Source organism: Amblyraja radiata, chromosome 18, assembly GCF_010909765.2.
Source record: "Amblyraja radiata isolate CabotCenter1 chromosome 18, sAmbRad1.1.pri, whole genome shotgun sequence".
Classification (NCBI taxonomy): Eukaryota; Metazoa; Chordata; class Chondrichthyes; order Rajiformes; family Rajidae; genus Amblyraja; species Amblyraja radiata.
Window position 1 is genome coordinate 49,431,133 of NC_045973.1, and position 23,266 is coordinate 49,454,398.

Below are 23,266 nucleotides of genomic sequence, written 5' to 3' on the forward strand. Positions count from 1 at the left end.
TAATCCAGCACAAGCTGCTCCCAGGGTGCTCAGTGCTCGTGACCACCCGCCCCACTGCGTTACATTTACTGGAAAAGGCAGATATCAGTGTCTGGGCTGAAATCCTGGGATTTGTTGGTGAGAAACGGAAGGAATATTTCACCAGGTATTTTGAAGATCAGACGGTGGCAGCAGCTGTTTTCAAACATGTGAAGGAGAACGAGATCCTGTACACCATGAGCTACAACCCCTCCTACTGCTGGATCCTCGGCCAGACACTGGGCCCCTTCTTCACACAAACACACCGGGACCCGCAGCATGTTCCCACGACCATCACACAACTATATTGCTACTTTATTTACAACATCCTGAAAAACCACGGCCGTGAGATTGAGAGCCTCCGTGAGGTGTTACTGAGGGTTGGTCAGATGGCCTTCACTGGAGTGGCTGAGAAGAACATTGTGTTCACAGATGAAGATTTGATCAAATACAATCTGCAGCCTTCCCAGTTCCTGTCCGGGTTCCTGATGGAACTTTTGGAGAGAGAGGATTCAGCCCGGAGCGTGGTGTACACCTTCCCGCACCTCACCATCCAAGAGTTTGTAGCCGCACTTGCACAATTCCTGACTGTAGATCCCGGGAATATCGTGAAATTCCTGTCTGAAGCCCACAGCAAGACAGACGGGCGATTTGAAATATTTCTCCGTTTTGTCGCTGGTCTCTCCTCCCCACGGTCAGCTCGGGTCCTGGAGGAGTTTCTGGGTCCATTTCCTAATGAAACAACCTGCCGAGTGATTGACTGGGTGAAGGAGGAGGTTAAACACCAGGCTGGAAACACAGAGAGTGAAGCTGATAAACGGAGGCTCCTGAACACGCTTCACTACCTGTTTGAGTCTCAGAATCCTGGACTGGCTCAGCAGACACTGGGATCTGTGGAAACACTTTCATTCTATGAACTGGGACTGACGCCGATTGACTTTGCGGTCCTGTCTCATGTCATCAGGTTCTGTGATACAATCAAACACCTCAATCTGGAGGACTGCCGCATTCAGTGTGAAGGTCTCCAGCGGCTGGGACCGGCTCTGCACAAGTGTCAGCGCTTGAGGTAACTGTCCGTTTGACGCTAACACTGAACTGCAAAATTGTTTCACTATTTTGGTATTAAGTCCAGCACCCCTTCTACTGGGCCGAGCGACCGTCACTGTGCATGGGGGGCACACCTCCTATTTTACCCTCCTCCATCCCCCCCCCTCCCTCCCCCGGGTCACCAGTGGTCGACTCCATCCCCCCTCCGGCTGGTCACCAGTGGTCGACTCGGTTTAACCTCCCCCGGGTCACCAGTGGTCGACCCCTTCCCCCCTCCCTGGGTCACCAGTGGTCGACTCCGCCCCCCCTCCAGCTGATCACCAGTGGTCGACTCCGTCCCCCCTCCCCGGGTCACCAGTGGTCGACTCCATCCCCCCTCCCCGGGTCACCAGTGGTCGACTCCGTCCCCCCCTCCCCCGGGTCAGGCGTGTTGTAGCCGTTCTCTGCACAGGGAACATTTCACAGTCGTCGGGGAATGAGAATAAATGGTGAAAGACTCCAAACACCGCAACCACAGAGATGTATTCAATCATTTGCTGAGGTGCTTCCAGAAATATTAATTTCTGAGAAGTTATCTCTGCCCCGGGGTTTGTATCAGTTTGTTTCTTACTCTGTCTGTTTGTGTTTAGACTGGGTTTCAATGACCTGGGAGATTCTGGAGTGAAACTGGTGTCTGCGGCTCTGCAGAACCCGGACTGTAAAATACAGACTCTGAGGTAAGTCCCAGACTGTGAGAGATTGTGTTTACACTCACTGGGTGTCTGACACTGAATATTAATATGATCAGTAATTGTGTCACTGATAAACACTGGGGATTTGCACCATCTCCTGTCTCTCTGTGTCCCTCACCCTCACTCTCTCTCATCTCCAGGCTGGCTTATGTCGGTCTCACAGATTCTGGAGCCAAGGATCTCGTCTCCGCTCTTAGTACAAACCACTCACTGACAGAGCTGGACCTGAGTGGTAATAAACTGGGAGATTCTGGAGTGAAACTGGTGTCTGCGGCTCTGAGGAACCCGGACTGTAAAATACAGAGACTGTGGTAAGTCCCAGACTGAGAGAGATTGTGTTTACATTCACTGGGTGTCTACTGAGTTAGATAGAGCTCCAGGGGCTAGTGGAATCAGGGGATATGGGGAGAAAGCAGACATGGGTTATTGATTGGGGACAATCAGCCATGATCACAATGAATGGCGGTGCTGGCTCGAAGGGCCGAATGGCCTCCTCCTGCACCTATTTTCTTTATATATATGACACAGAACATTAATATGATCAGTAATTGTGTCACTGAAAACACTGGGGATTTGCACTGTCTCCTGTCTCTCTGTGTCCCTCACCCTCACTCTCTCTCATCTCCAGGCTGAACGGTGTCAGTCTCACAGATTCTGGTGCCGAGGATCTCGTCTCCGCTCTCAGTACAAACCACACGGTGACGGAGCTGTGGCTGTCACACAACTATCTCACAGACCGATCTGTCCCCGCTCTCCGCCGCCTCATACTGAACCTCCTGAGACTGAAGCAGATCGGGTGAGTGTTTGTGTTAATGTTTAATGTGATAAAATATCAGGGGTTCCGCGGGCTTCTTTCTCCTGTGATTTTGTTCTGTAAGTGTTGTTGAAATATTAACCCCAGTCCCTGTTATTGGCACTGTTGTTTCATCTGTTTATTTCCTCTTTATTCCTCGACTTGTTTCAGGCTGGAGAATAAGTTCAGTGCGGATGGACGGAACCAGCTGAAGAGTCTGCAGGGAATCAGACGCGGACTGAGTGTAACCGTGTGAACATCTCGGGGTGTGAACGTCACTGACCTGGGGAACGGAATATTGTTGGCTGATTCCCCGCTCTCCCATTTAAATGGCCGCCCTCCCCTTTAAACACCAACGCTTCCCGGGCCGGCCGGGCAGTGATGTCAGAGGCGGCCCTGCCCGCTGTCACGTGACCCGGGTACGCGGTGATGCTGCTGCTGACACCGGATATCCGGTGCTGACCCAGTGGGGGACGAGGGAATTGCAGCTGGATCTGCAGGATCCCAGATGTGACTTTATCAGCTCCTGCTGTGGATTGATAGTGACAACAGCAGCAGCAACATTGTTCAAACTGTTCATTCACACAGCAATGTCTGTTACTGCTGTATTGTCTGTAAATCAAATGTAAATAGTTAATGACAGTAAATGACATTGAAATTTAGTGGATGTCTAGATTACTAATATTCGCAGAACTCAATAAACACTGGGCAACTAACATCTACAGAAGTTTACAAGAATTATCCCATGAGGGGGTGGGTCACATCCACAGCATGTCTATATGCTGTGACTAGACTTTTTTTTTTTTTAGCTTGTCTGTTACACTCTTTATTTATCCTTTTTAAGGCACTTTTTTTTGGGAGAGGCCTGGAGGGGTCTGGAATTGGGCTCAGCAACCAAATGTCTATGTGAAACAAGGAAAACCATGTAAGCTTTAATGCAAGACAATCCTTGGAAAACTGGAGGAATCACCTTTTGTAGTTGGAACGTTAGGGGGGTTAATGAGCCAATTAAAAGGGGCAAGTTCTTAGCCCATCTAAAATCTATTAATACTGATATAATATTTTTACAGGAGACGCATCTTAAGCATGGAGCTCATAACAGGCTGAAGGCTAACTGGATTGGGCAATTATATCATTCTACTTTCGTTTCTAAAGCTAGAGGTACTGCAATCATAATTTGTAAAGGCATACGATTCAAACACAAAGCCACCATAGCCGATAAGGAGTGTAGATACATTATAGTATCTGGGGAGTTATATTCAACTGATATTACTATGGTGAATATCTACGCCCCCAATTTTGACAACCTACAATTTTTTAATAAAATAATTAACATAATCTCAGACATCACCCAGCAAAATCTGATAATTGTAGGAGACTTCAATTGTGTACTGGACCAATATCTGGATAGATCCTCACAGCAAAGGAGATATAATACAAAATCAAAATCCAGCGAACTTCTAAACACTTACATAAAAAATACAAACATAACCAATGTATGGAGGTTTGCTAATCCATCCGGAAGAGAATATTCTTTTTATTCAGCCGTTCACAAAACGTATACACGTATTGATTATTTTCTGGTGGACACAGAATTAATTCCTTTTACAATAAATCCCAAATATCGTAATAATATTATTTCCGATCATTGTCCATTACCATTCTCCTTAAAATTAGAAGGAATGCATAATAAAAAAAATGTTCTGGAGATTTAATCCTCAAATATTAACCGATCCAGGTTGCTGTGAATATTTGAAGCAACAGATGGAACTATTTTATGAGACAAATGACACACCTGGTATTTTGGCCTCTTTATTATGGGAATCTTTTAAGGCCTTTATCAGAGGTTCTATTATCTCATATCAAGCGTATCAAAATAAAAAAAACAGGTCGGAACAATTGGAATTAGAAGAACAGATTAGACAGCTTGATTTAGAAAATGCTACCGATCCCTAGTAAGTAAGTAAGTAAGTTTTATTTATATAGCACGTTTTAAGTCAACTCGCATTGACACCAAAGTGCTTTACAAAAATTAAATAATAAGTTCCATTACAAACCATAGAAAAAGGTTAAAAAAAAAAGAATAAAATGGACACAACACATTATAGAGTTCAACACAAACGTCCCCCCACAGCAGAATCAAAACTTTCCACTGTGGGGAAAGGCACCAGAAAGTTAAGTCCTCTTCCTCTGTGAAACACCCGAGGTCGGGGCCCATTTGTGGCCTTGCAGCCGGTCTGATGATTTTCAGGGCCCTCTTGCCGTGAAGATGGAACTTCGGCGTCGGGTGAAACATTCCTCAGCGGCTTGGTAAAGTCTGGAGCGGCTGCCTCCTCCCTGGAGACTGGGGCACTCGTAGTCCTCAGGCCGCGCCGGTTGGAGCTCCGACCCTGGTGAACTCGATCCCTGGCTCTGCAGCGCTCCAAATCCAGCGCTGCTCTATTCACAACTATTCCCTCTATTCACAAACGCAATAAGATAGCAATATTAAAATTTAAGTTAAATCAAATTATTTCTGCAAGAGTTATTAAGTTATTTCAATATACTAAGCAAAAAAACTTTGAATTTGGTGACAAACTGCACAAACTTCTGGCACGTCAGCTGAGAGAAATGGAAAAAAATCACACCATCCAAAAAATTGGATCAGAAAAAGGTGAGCTGCTAACACTCCCTAAATAATAATAATAATACATTTTATTTATGGGCGCCTTTCAAGAGTCTCAAGGACACCTTACAAAAATTGAGCACGGGTAGGAAAAACATGTATGCAGAATGAAATAAATAGTAGAGACATGACTAGTACACAAATTAAAGCCAGAATTCAATTCAAAACACAATATGAGGCAATTCAAGCACAGATGAAAAGGGAGGGGGACGTGGGGCTAAGGATAGGCAGAGGTGAAGAGATGGGTCTTGAGGCGGAATTGGAAGATGGTGAGGGACACGGAATTGCGGATCAGTTGGGGGAGGGAGTTCCAGAGCCTGGGAGCTGCCCTGGAGAAGACTCTGTCCCCAAAACTGCGGAGGTTGGATTTGTGGATGGAGAGGAGACCGGCTGATGTGGATCCGATGGACCGTGAGGGTTGGTAGGGGGAGAGGAGGTCAGTGAGATATGGGGGGGGGGGGCAGATGGTGGAGGGCTTTGTAGGTGAGGACCAGGATTTTGTAGGTGATCCGGTGGGAGATGGGAAGCCAGTGAAGTTGTTTGAGGACTGGAGTGATGTGATGCCAGGATTTGGTGTGGGTGATGAGTCGGGCGGCTGCATTCTGGACCAGTTGGAGTCGGTTGATGCAGTTGGAGCTGATGCCAAGGAGAAGTGAGTTGCAGTAATCCAGTCGGGAGGAGATGAAGGCATGGATGAGTCTTTCAGCAGCCGGGAGGTGTGAGAGAGGGTCTGATTTTGGCGATGTTGCGGAGGTGAAAGAAGGAGGTTTTAATGACATGGTGGATGTGAGGCTCAAGGGAGAGGGTGGAATCAAAGATCACGCCAAGGTGGCGGGCCTGGGGAGATGGGGAGACAGTGGTGCCGTCGATGGTGAGAGTGGTGTTATTGATTTTGCTGAGTGTGGATTTGGAGCCTATGAGGAGGAATTCTGTTTTATCGCTGTTGAGTTTGAGGAAGTTATGTTGCATCCAGGTTTTTATAACTGACAAACAGGTATAAAGGTGTCAATTAAAGATTTTTACAATTCTATAAAAATGTATACACACCTAGAACTTCAGTAGAAACTATAAAGATTAAAAACTGACAATTGCAATCTTCCGTCACTCAATGCGGCGGAACGTGAATAACTAGGAGTGCAGATTACAGTAAAAGAAATTGAAGAGACTATTAAATCACTGAATAATGGTAAAACGCCAGGCCCAGATGGGTTCAGTAATGAATTTTATATAACATTTCATGAATTAATTTCTCCTCATTTACAAACCCTTTATATACATGCATTTAAAGAACTGATGCTACCACAAACTTTAGCCGAATCACCTATTCCACTTATACCCAAAAAACATAAAGATCTTGAAGAGCCAGGATCATGTAGAGCAATAACTCTTATTAATACAGACCAGAAAATATTAGCTAAAACCCATGAAAGAAGACTAAGTAAGTACGTTTGTAAATTAATACACTCTGATCAAACTGGTTTATCCCCAAGAGACATTAGTTCAATAACTTGAGACGCTTGTTTAATATAATGTACTCACACAGAACGATAAACAAAGACATATCAATTATTTCCTGCAGAAAAAGCATTTGACCAAATAGAATGGGAATATCTTTTTACAGTATTGCAAAAATTCAGTGAGTGACGCTGATAAACAGAGTCTCCTGAATATGATGCACTACCTGTTTGAGTCTCTGAATCCTGCACTGGCTCAGCAGACACTGGGATCTGTGGAAACACTTTCATTCTATGAACTGGGACTGATGCCGATTGACTATGCGGTCATGTCTCATGTCATCAGGTTCTGTGATACAATCGAACACCTCAATCTGGAGGACTGCCGCATTCAGTGTGAAGGTCTCCAGCGGCTGGGACCGGCTCTGCATAAGTGTCAGTACTTGAGGTAACTGTCCGTTTGACGCTAACACTGAACTGCAAAATTGTTTCACTATTTTGGTATTAAGTTCTATTGGGCCAAGTGACCGTCACTGTGCACTGGGGGCACCCCTCCTATTTTACCCTCCTCCATCGCCCCCTCCTCCGGGTCACCAGTGGTCGACTCTGTCCCCTCACCCTCGGGTCACCTGTGGTCGACTCTGTCCCCCCACCCCCGGGTCACCAGTGGTCGACCCCTTCCCCCCTCCCTGGGTCACCAGTGGTCGTCTCCATTCCCCCTCCCCCGGGTCACCAGTGGTTGACTCCGTTCCCCCTCCCCCGGGTCACCAGTGGTCGACTCCGTTCCCCCTCCCCCGGGTCACCAGTAGTCGACTCCGTTCCCCCTCCCGCTGGTCACCAGTGGTCGACTCCGTTCCCCCTCCCCCGGGTCACCAGTAGTCGACTCCGTTCCCCCTCCCCCGGGTCACCAGTGGTCGACCCCTTCCCCCCTTCCCCGGGTCACCAGTGGTCGTCTCCATTCCCCCTCCCCCGGGTCACCAGTGGTTGACTCCGTCCCCCCTCCCGCTGGTCACCAGTGGTCGACTCCGTCCCCCCTCCCGCTGGTCACCAGTAGTCGACTCCTTTCCCCCTCCCCCGGGTCACCAGTAGTCGACTCCGTTCCCCCTCCCGCTGGTCACCAGTGGTCGACTCCGTTCAATAACTTGAGACGCTTGTTTAATATAATGTACTCACACAGAACGATAAACAAAGATATCAATTATTTCCTTAGATGCAGAAAAAGCATTTGACCAAGTACAATGGGAATATCTTTTCACAGTATTGCAAAAATTCCAACTAGGAGAACATTTTATTTCATGGATAAAGTTGCTATATAACAATTCGACTGCCAGAATACTGACTAATCAAACTAGTCACCTAAATTTCAATTATCCAAGGGCAACAGACAAGGGTGCGTATTATTACCAATGTTATTTGCCCTTGCTATAGAAAGTATAAGAGTACATCCGACCATTCATGGCTATAATACTAAATATACTAATAATAAGATTTCATAATATGCAGACGATGTACTATTATATATTACCAACTCCCAAGTCAGTATCCCAAATATACTGAATCTCATAGAACAATTCAGATCCTTCTCAGGGTATAGAATAAACTGGAACAAAAGTGAAATTATGCCGATAAAACCTCAAGACCCTTCACATCACCTAAAATTTCCCTTTAGAATTGCTATGGAAAAATTTAAATATCTTGGAGTCTACGTGACTAGAAAATATCCCTCCTTATTTCAAGCAAATTTTCCACCATTAATCATCAAATTAAATGCCCTTATTCAATTTTGGAAAACACTTCCGATTTCCCTTATAGGTAGAGTAAATGCCATAAAGACGATTTTCCTTCCACAACCTGTACCTATTTTAATCAATACCGATTTTCCTCCATAAAAACATTTTTAAAAAACTCGACTCCGTGATTACAAACTTTATCTGGGATTATAAAACTCACAGAATTCACAAACAACATTTATATAAACCAAAAGAAATCGGTGGACTGGCTCTCCCTAATTTTCTTCTCTATTACAGAGCAACTAATATTAAAAATAGTAAGATTAAACGAGAACTTACCAGTTTGAAGTTTGATCTTTATTTTATGAGGAGTTACATTGAGGGATTACGTGAAGAGCCCGCCAGCCCGTATGCGCGTCAATCTTCAAAGCAGCGGTGTGAAATCACAGTAAACAGTTGTTGAATTGAACATAGTAAGATTAAAGAAATTAGAATACCAGCTGACCTTTATGATATGAGGGTTGGGAGTGGATGGCACGTAATCCCTCATCGTACCTCCTCATAAAATAATGATCAAACTTCAAACTGGTAAGTTCTCATTTAATCTTACTATTTTACTTCGGAGTCACGTGAGTGACTATGTGAAGATTTCAAAGTTCTGTGATTTCATGCCGTGGAAATGAGTCCATGCGTCACACACTGCATCAGTTGACCAAGGATGAGCGAACATTAATAATGCATTCAGACATGACATAGATATAGACATGTTGATGCTTTTTAATGAACAAATGCTTTTTAATGAACACGCCTCAATCGGGAAGAAACTATAAAACAGAACCAAAATAGAGTTGGAAAATAGCCCCGGTCTGGCAATGGGTTAGTTCTAAAAAGTTTGGAAAGATCATTCATTTGACCATCCTGCAGCTGCTAGGATATGGTCCAGCGAAACTGCTGATGATGTTGCAGCCCTGGTGGAGTGAGACTTGAAAATGTCAGTGTTCACTCCTGTATAAGCCAGAACCCATTTCAACCACCCGGAAATGGTCTGTACTGATACCTTATGAGGCTTTATGTAACTAACAAACATTGCTAGTTCAGAGTCTCTAAGGCTCTTAGTGACCTTAACATACTGGTGTAGATGTGTGACCACACGCAAACAAATGATGCCCCTGGTCTACTCTGCTTGACTAAGTCATAAACATAAATGTTATTTTGCCTGCAGATGTAATCATCCTGTCCAGTCACAGCTTATGCAATGACTGGGCCCATTGCACTGAACCCAGCGCCATGAGCATAACCACTTTGTAAGTGAGTTTGACCAAGGACAAGGATGTAGCTGGAGCCCAACGGCAAAGCGGCATTAGCACAATGTTAACATCCCATATCTCTGCGTACCTGGGCCTGGGAGGTTTTGAGTTGAAGATACCCTTCATAATCCAGATATCAGAGGGTGAGACCCGGCAGAGTGGATCCTGCTCCCCGCAGCCAATATGATGAGAAGGCACGTTTGGCACAGTTAATGGCACTATAACTTAATGATTGTCAAAGACCCATATAAAACTGAACTTCAAGACGTCAGTCATCCGTGCCGAATTATATGTAATATTAGCATTTAAACAAAATATTTCCCATCTTCTAATGAGGAAATGTACTGTTTTTTGGTGCTATCCCTGCAATCTGCAGTGATCACGTCCGTGGTTCGGTCTGACAACCCGAGCCGCAGGAACGGTCTTCTCAGAGTCTGCGTCAATGAATTGATTTTTTCATGCTGAGGATGGTTTCCCGAATCACGGGCTAAACCAGCAATTTTTGTGTCTAGAATAAACATATCAGGTTCTATTAGCATTCCCAACGTCAGCAGGAACCATGGCTGTATAGGCCAGTCTGGCACTAAGAGAAATGCCTGAAGCGGGAACTTGCTGAATTTTTGCAAGACCCGACTGATGAGGCAAAATGGAGGAAAGACATAAAAGGACATTCTTCCCCAGTGTAGCGAGAATGCATCCATCGCCACTGCCATGCCACATATTTTTTGCAACTGGTGATTGAGCCTGGTTACAAAACATCTCGATTTTCGGACAATGTCATTAAATACTTTATGATCCCACATCCATTCTGTGTTATCATTGATTTTACATGATGATACACCAGCGCCAAATGAGGTTATGTAAACTATCACAGGATACTGAGTTGATTGCACCCATGTGATTAATATATGCCACCACCAAAGTGTATCAACTTGGAGTTGAGCATGCAGGTTTATGCATATGTGCACAATAACCTTTAACCCATAGAATGCACCCAGTGCCTACAGGTAGTTGATACCATATAACTGAAGAATTGGTAATTTATGCAAATCGTATCTGCCTCCGTAACTAGAGAGGGTATTAGTAATTTTCCATCTTAGAGCATTAGCATCAGGTTGTAATATAACTGAAGATTTACTGACCAAAAGTTATTAGCAATACTGATACTGTTCGTCCACCATTGTAACTTTAGAAACATAGAAACATAGAAACATAGAAAATAGGTGCAGGAGTAGGCCATTCGGCCCTTCGAGCCTGCACTGCCATTCAATATGATCATGGCTGATCATCCAACTCAGTATCGTGTACCTGCCTTCTCTCCGTACCCCCGATCCCTTTAGCCACAAGGGGCACATCTAACTCCCTCTTAAATATAGCCAATGAACTGGCCTCAACTACTTTCTGTGGCAGAGAGTTCCAGAGATTCACCACTCTCTGTATGAAAAATGTTTTTCTAATCTCGGCCCTAAAGGATTTCCCCTTCATCCTTAAACTGTGACCCCCTTGTCCTGGACTTCCCCAACATCGGGAACAATCTTCCTGCATCTAGCCTGTCCAACCCCTTAAGAATTTTGTAAGTTTCTATAAGAACCCCCCTCAATCTTCTAAATTCTAGCGAGTACAAGCCGAGTCTATCCAGTCTTTCTTCATATGAAAGTCCTGACAACCCAGGAATCAGTCTGGTGAACTTTCTCTGTACTCCCTCTATGGGAAGAATGTCTTTCCTCAGATTTGGAGACCAAAACTGTACGCAATACTTCAGGTGCGGTCTCACCAATATCCTGTACAACTGCAATAGAACCTCCCTGCTCCTATACTCAAATCCTTTTGCTGTGAATGCTAACATACCATTTGTTTTCTTCACTGGCTGCTGCACCTGCATGCCTACTTTCAATGACTGGTGTACCATGACACCCAGGTCTCGTTGCATCTCCCCTTTTCATAATCTGCCACCATTCAGATAATAGTCTTATTTCCTGTTTTTGCCTCCAAAGTCGATAGCCTCACAATTATTCACATTATACTGCATCTGCCATGCATTTGTCCACTCACCCAACCTATCCAAGTCACCTGGCATCCTGCTCACAGCTAACACTGCCGCCCAGCTTCATGTCATCTGCAAACTTGGAGGTGGTGCATTCAATTTCCTCATCCAAATCATTAATATATATTGTAAATAGCTGGGTACCCAGCACCGAGCCTTGCTGTACACCACTTGTCACTGCCTGCCATTCTGAAAAGGACCCGCATACTCCTATTCTTTGCTTCCTGTCTGCCAGCCAGTTCTCTATCCACATCAATACTGAACCCCCAATAACGTGTGCTTTAAGTTAGCACACTAATCTCTTATGTGGAACCTTGTCGAAAGCCTTCTGAAACTCCAGATATAACACATCCACTGGTTCTCCCTTATCCACTCTACAGGTTACATCCTCGAAAAATTCTATAAGATTCGTCAGACATGATTTACCTTTCATAAATCCATGCTGACTTTGTCCAATGATTGCACCATTTTCCAAATATGCTGCTATCCCATCTTTAATAACTGACTAGCAGTTTCCCCACTATGGATGTTAGACTAACTGGTTTGTAATTCCCTGTTTTCTCACCCCCTCCCTTTTTAAAAAGTGGGTTACATTAGCTACCCTCCAATCATCGGGAACTACTCCAGAATCTAAAGAGTTTTGAAAAATTATCACTAATGCATCTACTATTTCTGGGGCTACTTTCTTGAGTACTCTGGGATGCAACTTATCTGGCCCTGGGGATTTATCAGCCTTTAATCCATTCAATTTACCTAACACCACTTCCCGGCTAACCTGGATTTCACTCAGTTCCTCCATCTCATTTGACCCGCGGTCCCCTGCTATTTCCGTCAGATTATTTATGTCTTCCTTAGTGAAGACGGAACAAAAGTAGTTATTCAATTGGTCTGCCATGTCCTTGTTCCCCATGATCAATTCACATGTTTCTGACTGCAAGGGACCTACATTTGTTTTAACTAATCTCTTTCTCTTCACATATCTATAAAAACTTTTGCAGTCAGTTTTTATGTTCCCTGCCAGTTTTCTTTCATAATCTATTTTCCCTTTCCTAATTAAGCCCTTTGTCCTCCTCTGCTGGACTCTGAATTTCTCCCAGTCCTCTGGTAGGCTGCTTTTTCTGGCTAATTTGTACACTTCATCTTTTGTTTTGATAATATCCCTGATTTCCCTTGTTATCCACGGATGCACTACCTTCCCTGATTTATTATTTTGTCAAACTGGGATGAACAATTGTTGTAGTTCATCCATGCAGTCTTTAAATGCCTTCCATTAAATATCCACCGTCAACCCTTTAAGAATCAATTGCCAGTCAATCTTGGCCAATTCACGTCTCATACCCTCAAAGTTACCTTTCCTTAAGTTCAGAACCCTTGTTTCTGAATTAACAATGTCACTCTCCATCCTAATGAAGAACTCAACCATTTTATGGTCACTCTTGCCCAAGGGGCCACGCACAACAAAACTGCTAACTAACCCTTCCTCATTACTCAATACCCAGTCTCGAATAGCTTGCTCTCTCGTTGGTTCCTCTACATGTTGGTTTAGAAAACTATCCCGCATACATTCAAAGAAATCCTCTTCCTCAGCACCCCAGCCAATTTGATTCACCCAATCTATATGCAGATTGAAGTCACCCATTATAACTGTTTTGCCTTTGTTGCACGCATTTCTAATTTCCTGTTTGATGCCTACCCCAACTCCACTACTACTGTTAGGTGGCCTATATACAACACCCACTAGCGTTTTCTGCCCCTTAGTGTTTCGCAGCTCTACCCATATCAATTCCACATCCTCCAAGCTAATGTCCTTCCTTTACATTGCATTAATCTCCTCTCTAACTAGCAATGCTACCCCACCTCCTTTTCCTTTCTGTCTATCCCTCCTGAATATTGAATATCCGTGGATGTTGAGCTCCCAGCCTTGGTCACCCTGCAGCCATGTCTCCGTGATCCCAACTATATCATAATCATTAACAGCTATCTGCACATTCAACTCATCCACCTTATTACGAATGCTCCATGCATTGAGACACAAAGCCTTCAGGCTTGTTTTTACAACGCTCTTACCCCTTATACAATTATGTTGAAAAGTTGCCCTTTTTGATTTTTGCCCTGGATTTGTCTGCCTGCCACTTTTGATAGCTTTGATAGCTTCAGCTGGTAGGTCTGTTAATAAAGACCTAAATGGTACTAAAGAGCTTGGTCCTTTGCACGTTTGTAAGTTCTGATAATGCAAGGCCCAAATTCAGACAAATTAATAGAGTTAAAGGTAAATCCCAATAATCAATAACTCCGGTTGGTATCAACTTAAATTTAACCGGATGGATGAGAATCTCAAATATAGCTTGCGGCTGAAACAGTTAATTTTAGCAAAATACAGCGTTTAGAATATCTTCCAGATAGGCTATAACAAGTGATTTTGGGCTCTGAGCCCAAGCCCTGGTTTTTAGTAATTTGGTACATAACCTGGGAGCTGGTTAGCCCATTTTGCAACGCTTTAACTGTTATTGTTGCCCCATCCAGTTAAATTTCAAATATCTCCGTTGATCCCTGTGAATGAGAACTGAATAGTATGTATCTTTGTAACAAAGTTTCCTATGCTGAAATGTCTATACTGCATATGCGAAGTAAATCAAGGTTGAACCGACCTCTACCAACTTTCACAATGATCAGACCACGCTTGCTATAATTCCAAGCCTGTCTCAAAAGACAACTGTCCATATTTCCGAGCCTGTCTCGAAAGGCAATCCTGGCCCGGAAACCTGCTTGGAAACCTTGTATACTGTGCAGTATAAACTAATTTCATGTTATTATTGTTATTTGTACAAATTAATTGTAAATATTACTAACTTGTAAATGGTCCACCTACCCCATGTTTTGGAAAGAACCAGACCCACCTACCTCCATGGTTACCGGTGGTCTTATGGTAAGCCCAAAAGGCCCCTGATGCGGGTTCTATTTCGGTTCATAGTTTGGAGAGAAGGACTGCTGAGGTGCGTGAATTCCATACATTTACTGAGGACCGACTTGGGCCTTGGCCTAGAAGACCTTTGCCCAGCTTACTGCCGATGGAGGCGTGGGGTGTGATGTCGCCGAAAAAATGAAGCTTTGCTTGCTGTTGATACCTTGATTAGTCCGACAGTTTTGTTTCCTCATCCAGGTCTTACCTGTTGGATAGATCTTCCTCGAAGAGAAGATTCGGCGGCTGGGCATTGCTGGCCTTACATGAGCCTGCAAATTTGGTTTTAAGGCAGGTCTGATAGCGTTCCAGTGATGGCGTTCCAAAGATTTTCATGCCCCTTCCAATGTCACCCCAGATAGCGCTGTTCACTGCCGGTATTGTCAGGAACAATATTATGTTCCATGGACATCCTTCCCAGTTTGGAGTCAGTTAAGTACTGACCCCTCGCACTCCCCTCCACAAAGAGGAAGATCTGTAAGCAGCCTTGAAACAGGTGCTGCCGCAGGCCGCGAGAAGACCTACGCTGATATGGCCCCGTTCCATGGACCATATTAGGATGGAGCATCACATTTGTGGGATTAACGCCCGAGGACTCTATCCATGCTCCATCTGGGTTAAACGTCCGAGGACGTACCCATCTCGACAGGCCTACCCATCTTACTCTTGGCTTTACCCCCTTTCTGGGGATCCACCGCGGATTCAAGAAGCACCTGGAAGTCGCTGACCGCACTGTCAGTGACTCGGGTAATGAACCCGACGGCCGCGGCTACTCGCACTTCCGCGGTCTCTGTAGCCGGTTCCCCGCGGTCCGTAGCTGGTCTTCCCCCACGGTCCCTGACTGGGATTCCCCGCGGTCATAACCGGTTCACCGCAGTGCGACCGGGATTCCACGTGGAGTATATTACACTTCCCCGTGGTCCATCCAGCAGGAAACTCTGTAAATAGCTTTCCTGCAAGGAAAAAACAGAACCTGGAAATAAGTTGAAAAACTTACCTTCAGGTTTGAACTTACCGTTGGAGGAGCAGCGCACTTGCCAGCCAGTCGTTGCACAATGCGATAGATGATATGACGCACATGCGGGCTGGCGGGCTCTTTGCGTAGTCACTCACGTGACTCCGAAGTAAAATTTTATCTACTGGATGGACGATACATGCCAACAAGTAAACTGGTTAAAAATGGAGAGGGAAGATTGTTTGCCTTTCAATATAGGCGCGATTCTTCTCTCTCCAATACATCTGAAGAAATCAACATATGAGAAGAATCCGATAATTCATAGCACCTTACGAATCTGGAAACAATTGAAATCAACCCTTAAATTGAGAAATTTATCTCATTTCTTACCAATTGCCAATAATCCCTCGTTTAAACCGTCTACTTTAGACAAGGCGTGTGTACAATGGGAAAGCTTAGGAATTAAAAAGCTGGGAGACCTTTATGAGATGGGGACTTTCCTCTCGTTTCAAGAATTACAGTTGAAATATCATCTGAAAGGTAGTCATTACTTCAGATATCTTCAAATACGAGACTATGTGAAAATACACACACAAGAATGTCATGTCCAGATATACTAGATGAATGCATGAGTAAAAAGGAGGATTCAAATAAGTTAATATCGTACTTCTATAATACCCTTTTAAATTTACATATCCCATCAACAGAAATAATTAGGCGAGCTTGGGAAGACGAATTGGATTTAACAATTTCAAAGGATAGTTGGGAGAAAAGTCTTCTATATATACACTACTGTTCTCTTAATGTTAGGCACTCACTAATACAATTTAAAATACTGCATAGACTCTATTATTCAAAGTCTAAATTGAACAAGATCTTCCCAAATGTCTCGCCTATCTGTGATAAATGTCTCCTCCAAGAAGCAACCATAACCCATTCTTTTGTTTCCAGTACAAAATTACAAAATTTTGGAGGGGAATTTTTGATATATTTTCCGAAATACTTAAAACTAAATTGGATCCCGACATAAAATTGATCACACTAGGTATGTCAGGAGCCTGCTCTGAGTTAACGATATTTCAAAGACGTTTCCTTAACTATGGCCTGATAACGGAGAAAAAATTAATACTTAAATTTTGGAAAAAAGACAACAGTCCCTACAGTGAAGATGTGGATCACAAACATGTGAGAGACACCACATTTAGAAAACATTAGGTTTGACTTGGCGGAAAAACCAGATCAATTTCTCAAGACATGGACACCCATCACCGAATTCTGACAACAATAGCATGGTGCAACACAAATTTAAATTTAAATCGGATGCTGGGTTGGGTGAGGTGGACGAGGGGCAAGGTATGTCTCCACCTTTCTCTTTCTTTTTTCTTATTTCTATATCTTTCTGCCACATTACTTGGTAGTTTAGGGGTCTTTCTTTCGTTCTTTTTCGATCTATCTTTTCACTTTCGATTTTTTTCCTTTCTTGTTTTCTTTTTCTTTTCTTTTTTCATTTTCATAGTTTAGGTTATATGGTTAAAAATGAAGCTGTACAATAATTGTATAATTTTAGATGCCGAATGTTTTATCTCTGTACAATTGCTTCTAATAAAAAGTTAAAAAAAAAAGAAAACACTGGGTAATTCCAGTCTCCCGCTCGGATCATTGCAAATTTGATCAGAAATATGTGACCGCCCCAATCTCCCCAATATTTACTTCACTCCTTTCTACGGCTCCCCTCCAAATCCATTCTCCGCTGCTTTCTCTCTGTTTACCCTCCCGTATTATCCCCCCATCTTTACCACCCTCCTGATCAACAATCAGTCTCCTCCCACCTCCTGCTCCCCCCCTTGCTCTCCCCTCCTCCTTTCTCCCCTCCTCCTTTCTCCCCTCCTCCTTTCTCCCCTCCTCCTGCTCCCACACTCCTGCTCCCCCTCCTCCTTTCTCCCCCCCTCCTGCTCCCCCCCTTGCTCTCCCCTCCTGCTCCCCCCTTTCTCTCCCCTCCTCCTTTCTCCCCTCCTCCTTTCTCCCCCCTCCTGCTCCCCCCTCCTGCTTCCCCCCTCCTGCTCCCCCCTTGCTCTCCCCTCCTCCTTTCTCCCCCCCTCCTGCTCCCCCCTCCTGCTTCCCCCCTTGCTCTCCCCATCTCATTTCTCCTCCCCTCCTGCTCCTCCTGCTCCTCCTCTCCTGCACCCCCCTCCTGCTCCCCCTCCTCCTTTCTCCCCTCCTCCTTTCTTCTCCCCTCCTGCTTCCCCCCTCCTGCCCCCCTTGCTCTCCCCTCCTCCTTTCTCCTCCCCTCCTGCTCCTGCTCCCCACTCCTGCTCCCCCTCCTCCTTTCTCCCCTCCTCCTGCTCCTCCTCTCCTGCTCCCACCCTCCTGCTCCCCCCCGCCTGCTCCCCCTCCTCCTTTCTCCTCCCATCCTGCTCCTGCTCCCCACTCCTGCTCCCCCTCCTCCTTTCTCCCCTCATCCTGCTCCCCCCCTCCCACTCCCCTCATCCTGCTCCCCCCTCCTCTTTTCTCCTCCAATCTGGCTTTCTCCAACCCCTTACTGCCCCAAGCTGGCTACCACGGCCTCTGAGGGGAATGTTATTCCTGTTAGTTTGACGTCAGTGGTGGGAAAATTAATGGAAAGGATACTTAGAGATAATATATATAAGCATCTGGATAAACAGGGTCTGATTAGGAACAGTCAACATGGATTTGTGCCTGGAAGGTCATGTTTGACTAATCTTCTTGAATTTTTTGAAGAGGTTACTCAGGAAATTGATGAGGGTAAAGCAGTGGATGTTGTCTATATGGACTTCAGTAAGGCCTTTGTCAAGGTTCCTCATGGAAGGTTGGTTAAGAAGGTTCAATTGTTGGGTATTAATGGTGGAGTAGCAAGATGGATTCAACAGTGGCTGAATGGGAGATGCCAGAGAGTAATGATGGATGGCTGTTTGTCAGGTTGGAGGCCGGTGACTAGTGGACTGCCACAGGGATCTGTGTTGGGCCCACTGTTGTTTGTCATGTAGATCAATGATCTGGATGATGGTGTGGTAAATTGGATTAGTAAGTATGCAGATGATACTAAGATAGGTGGGGTTGTGGATAATGAAGTAGATTTTCAAAGTCTACAGAGAGATTTAGGCCATTTGAAAGATGGCTGATGGAGTTTAATGCTGATAAGTGTGAGGTGATACATTTTGGCAGGACAAATCAAAATAGGACGTACATGGTAAATGGTAGTGAGTTGAGGAGTGCAGTTGAACAGAGGGATCTAGGAATAACTGTGCACAGTTCCCTGAAGGTGGAATCTCATGTAGATAGGGTGGTAAAGAAAACTTTTGGTGTGCTGGCCTTTATAAATCAGAGCATTGAGTATAGAAGTTGGGATGTAATGTTAAAATTGTACAAGGCATTGGTGAGGCCAATTCTGGGGTATGGTGTACAATTTTGGTCGCCTAATTATAGGAAGGATGTCAACAAAATAGAGAGAGTACAGAGGAGATTTACTAGAATGTTGCCTGGGTTTCAGCAACTACGTTACAGAGAAAGGTTGAACAAGTTAGGTCTTTATTCTTTGGAGCGCTGAAGGTTAAGGGGGGGACTTGATAGAGGTCTTTAAAATGATGAGAGGGATAGACAGAGTTGACGTGGATAAGCTTTTCCCACTGAGAGTAGGGAAGTTTCAAACAAGAGGACATGACTTGAGAATTAAGGGACAGAAGTTTAGGGGTAACATGAGGGGGAACTTCTTTACTCAGAGTGTGGTAGCTGTGTGGAATGAGCTTCCAGTGGAAGTGGTGGAGGCAGGTTCGATTTTATCATTTAAAAATAAATTTGATAGGTAGATGGACGGGAAAGGAATGGAGGGTTATGGTCTGAATGCAGGTAGATGGGACTAGGGGAGAATAAGTGTTCGGCACGGACTAGAAGGGCCGAGATGGCCTGTTTCCGTGCTGTAATTGTTATATGGTTATATGGTTATCAGTGGTTACAAAGTTTCTTTCGGCTTCCCTTTCCATTGGCCATCCTGTTTTGATCCACTACGGTTTTATGCCATGAGCCAAAAAGTGTATGGAAGATGAGATAGGGGTGGAATGGAGTGCTCTGTTGATTTTCTGCATTTGAGGCCTTATGGTCTTTGCTCCCTCCATGATGAATATAAATAAATATAAATAAAATAAAAGGATCAGAGAGAAGAAAGCACATTGGTTTTGAACATATTTGTTTGTGCTACAATACAGATAAGGAGAAAGAATTCACATTGAAACATCCTTTTATATTTCAATGCAGAGATCATCAGAAGACATAATTATTAGTAAAAAGTAAAACAAGGTAGATAGGCTTAGTATTTACTTTAAATAAAGAGCTTTCCTGGCCTTTTTTGTGAAGAATTTCAAATCACAGCATGAAAATGTATTGTTCTGGCAATGTTTGATTCTAACTTAGCCTGGCCAAATCCACAAGATGTTCCTGAGACATTGTAGACCTTAAATATTTCTTAATAAGCTTCAGTTTGCTAAATGACCTCTCTGCAGAAGCTACTGTTGCTGGAATTGTTAATAGTATTCTTAAGCTAACATAAACATTTGGAAACAGGTCACCAAGTCTATACTCTGTTGACAAGTTCAATAAATCTAATGGCTTTAACTGTTCATTTACAAAATTTGCTTTATATACTGAGGGTAAATGTTGCATTTCTTTTGCAAAATCATCACCGTTAAGGTCAGCAGGATATTGCTCTGATAAAGATCCATCTTTTCTTTACATATCACTTTTGACATGTGAGAAATCAAGTTTTTCAGCCAACTTCTGAACAGTGTTGAAGCGACCTGCTGTAACAGTGTCTACCAAAACGTAACACCCACACTTTCTGAAGTAGGCCTCTTCTGACATATGCTTGTGTCCCGTTGTATTTTTCAGCCATACCTGGAGCAAAGAGGTCCTTCTGCAGTTGTACAGGGCCCTAGAGAGACCATACCTGGAGTATTGTGTGCAGTTTTGGTCTCCAAATTTGAGGATGGACATTCTTGCTATTGAGGGAGTGCAGCGTAGGTTTACAAGGTTAATTCCCGGGGTGGCAGAGAGAATGGAGCGGCTGGCCTTGTATACTCTCGAGTTTCGAAGGATGAGAGGGAATCTAATTGAAACATACAAGATTATTAAGGATTTGGACACGCTAGAGGCCAGAAACATGTTCCCGAAGTTGTGGAAGTCCAGAAGCAGGGGCCACAGTTTAAGAATAAGAGGTAAGCCATTTGGATCGGAGACGAGGGAACACATTTTCTCACAGAGAGTGGTGAGTCTGTGGAATTCTCTGCCTCAGAGGGCGATGGAGGCGGGTTCTCTGGATACTTTCAAGAGAGAGCTAGATAGGGCTCTTAAAAATAGCGTAGTCAGGGGATATGGGGAGAAGGCAGGAACGGGGTACTGATTGGGAATGATCAGCCATGACCACATTGAATGGCGGTGCTGGCTTGAAGGGTCGAATGGCCTACTCCTGCACCTATTGTCTACTTGCCCAATTATCGTAGGCTTGAGCTCTCTATTCACTGAGAGGAATCGCATGTTCTTTCAATGTATCAGTTATCAACTGAGCAATTGCTTCCCCTCTTTTGATGCTGCAGTCTGCAAACTTGAGAAATCTTTCTTGAATCTTATACTGTGTTTCTTTTAAAAGTACGTTTTTGAAAAGAAATGTTGTTTGTTCAATATGGGAGGAATCTGGAGTAGCATCTACTATTACTGCAACGTACTTTGCAGATTGCCTCTCAAGCAAAATGTGTTGTTTCACAAGATTCAAGCACTAAATTCATTTTGTGAGTCAGGGGACAGATAATGAAGTTGAAGCCACTCATTCCTATTCTGTGACCCCTCTACACTTAGCACATGTTCCTGAAGGATGGGGTCCCACCTGGAGAGCAGTTCAATGAGTCCGAAAAGGTTTTCATTGTTTGAATCTCCAATTCAATGGGATGAACCAGTAAATGGCAGACCACGTTCTACCAAGAAGAACACAGCAGGCAGTGAAGAAAGCTAATGGAATGTTGGCCTTCATAACAAGAGGATTTCAGTAAAGGATTAAAGAGGTTCTTCTGCAGTTGTCTAGGGCTTTATTAAGACCGCATATGGAGTATTGTGTACAGTTTTGGTCTCCTAATTTGAGGAAGGACATCCTTGTGATTGAGGCAGTGCAGCGTAGGTTCACGAGATTGATCCCTGGGATGGCGGGACTGTCATATGAGGAAAGATTGAAAAGACTGGGCTTGTATTCACTGGAGTTTAGAAGGATGAGGGGGTTCTTAGAGAAACATATAAAATTTTAAAAGGACTGGTCAAGCTAGATGCAGGAAAAATGTTCCCAATGTTGAGCGAGTCCAGAACCAGGGGCCACAGTCTTAGAATAAAGGGGAGGCCATTTAAGACTGAGGTGAGAAAAAACGTTGTCACCCAGAGTGTTGTGAATTTGTGGAATTCCCTGCCACAGAGGGCAGTGGAGGCAAAGTCACTGGATAGATTTAAGAGAGAGTTAGATAGAGCTCTAGGGGCTAGTGGAGTCAAGGGAAATGGGGAGAAGGCAGGCACGGTTTATTCATAGGAGACAATCAGCCATGATCACAATGAATGGCGGTGCTGGCTCGAAGGGCCGAATGGCCTCCTCCTTCGCCTATTTTCTATGTTTCCATGTTTCTACAACATCGATGATGCGCTTTAAAAGATTGTACCATTTTCCAACTTCAGTTTGATTGATGTTTCTAAGAAGGCGTCAACTTCCGTCCCAGACAGCAGACGCCTTTCCAGTTCTCGCCAAGCCACGAAACATTCTCTGTGTCTGTAAATAACTAAACTGTAGAATCTGGAGTTCAAGATCATCTTTAATAGTATAGTATACTATAGTATACTAACACATAGTATAGCGGTACAGCAGGTTGTTAGTTGTTAGTTCATCGTTACCGCTTCCAAGATCGACCAGTATAGGAAGTGGGTGTTAGTATGAATCATACAGTAAGCTGGGGTTAGTGAAGCTATTTCTACTATGATTGGTTCACATGCAATAACCAATCTACATCCTTTCCAGTAAAGAGCGAATATAGTTAAACACACATGCAACTTAGAATTCAAACATTCTCGCCATATCTGTCAGGCGGTCTACTAATACGGCCCGAATGCGTACAGGCCAACCCCTCTCCCTCTTCACCAGAAAGGTTAGAGTGAGGCGGTGAACCCGGGACCGGGAACCTTTTTCATGTTTTGGGATCCTGTAGGAAAGTTTCCGCCACTTCCCATTAGAATCCCAGCTGTCAGCAGATCCCAATGCAGACTTAGACCCAGAAGTGCTAGTCTTGACTGTCTTGTGCCAAAATAATCAACGGAAAGCAATACAATGCTTGTTTCTGTTGACTCCAGGCAAGTCAGTCTCGTACATGTAGCTCTCCATTGGTGCTTTGAAATTTCAGTATGCGTTCTGGGAAAGCTTGTTTGCAGGGGCCTTTTGGGAATGTTTTAGGCAGAGGGATGTGACAATTCGGAACATACTTTTCTTTTTCCTTTTGAGTTGGAAACTCGGTTGTGATATATCCAATGTCA

At 44.2% G+C, this 23,266-nt stretch overlaps 1 protein-coding gene across 1 annotated transcript; it reads left to right on the forward strand.

Moving 5' to 3' along the window:
* Positions 1-462: 462 nt before the first annotated feature.
* On the forward strand, positions 463-3,236 carry LOC116983523 (NACHT, LRR and PYD domains-containing protein 3-like). The gene is made up of 5 exons (XM_033037334.1): positions 463-1,084; positions 1,695-1,781; positions 1,937-2,107; positions 2,425-2,592; positions 2,761-3,236. Exons 1-5 carry the CDS (start codon positions 507-509, stop codon positions 2,843-2,845), a joined length of 1,089 nt encoding a protein of 362 aa, XP_032893225.1. The 5' UTR covers positions 463-506; the 3' UTR covers positions 2,846-3,236.
* The last annotated feature ends 20,030 nt before the right edge of the window (positions 3,237-23,266 follow it).

What these genes read in the sequence shown, in the direction of transcription:
- LOC116983523 (XM_033037334.1), top strand. Translation starts at nt 507, where the DNA reads ATGGAACTTTTGGAGAGAGAGGATTCAGCCCGGAGCGTGGTGTACACC. An exon ending in CACAAGTGTCAGCGCTTGAG is followed by an intron (nt 1,085 to 1,694) that starts GTAACTGTCCGT and finishes GTTTGTGTTTAG; the next exon opens with ACTGGGTTTCAATGACCTGG. An exon ending in CTGAGACTGAAGCAGATCGG is followed by an intron (nt 2,593 to 2,760) that starts GTGAGTGTTTGT and finishes GACTTGTTTCAG; the next exon opens with GCTGGAGAATAAGTTCAGTG.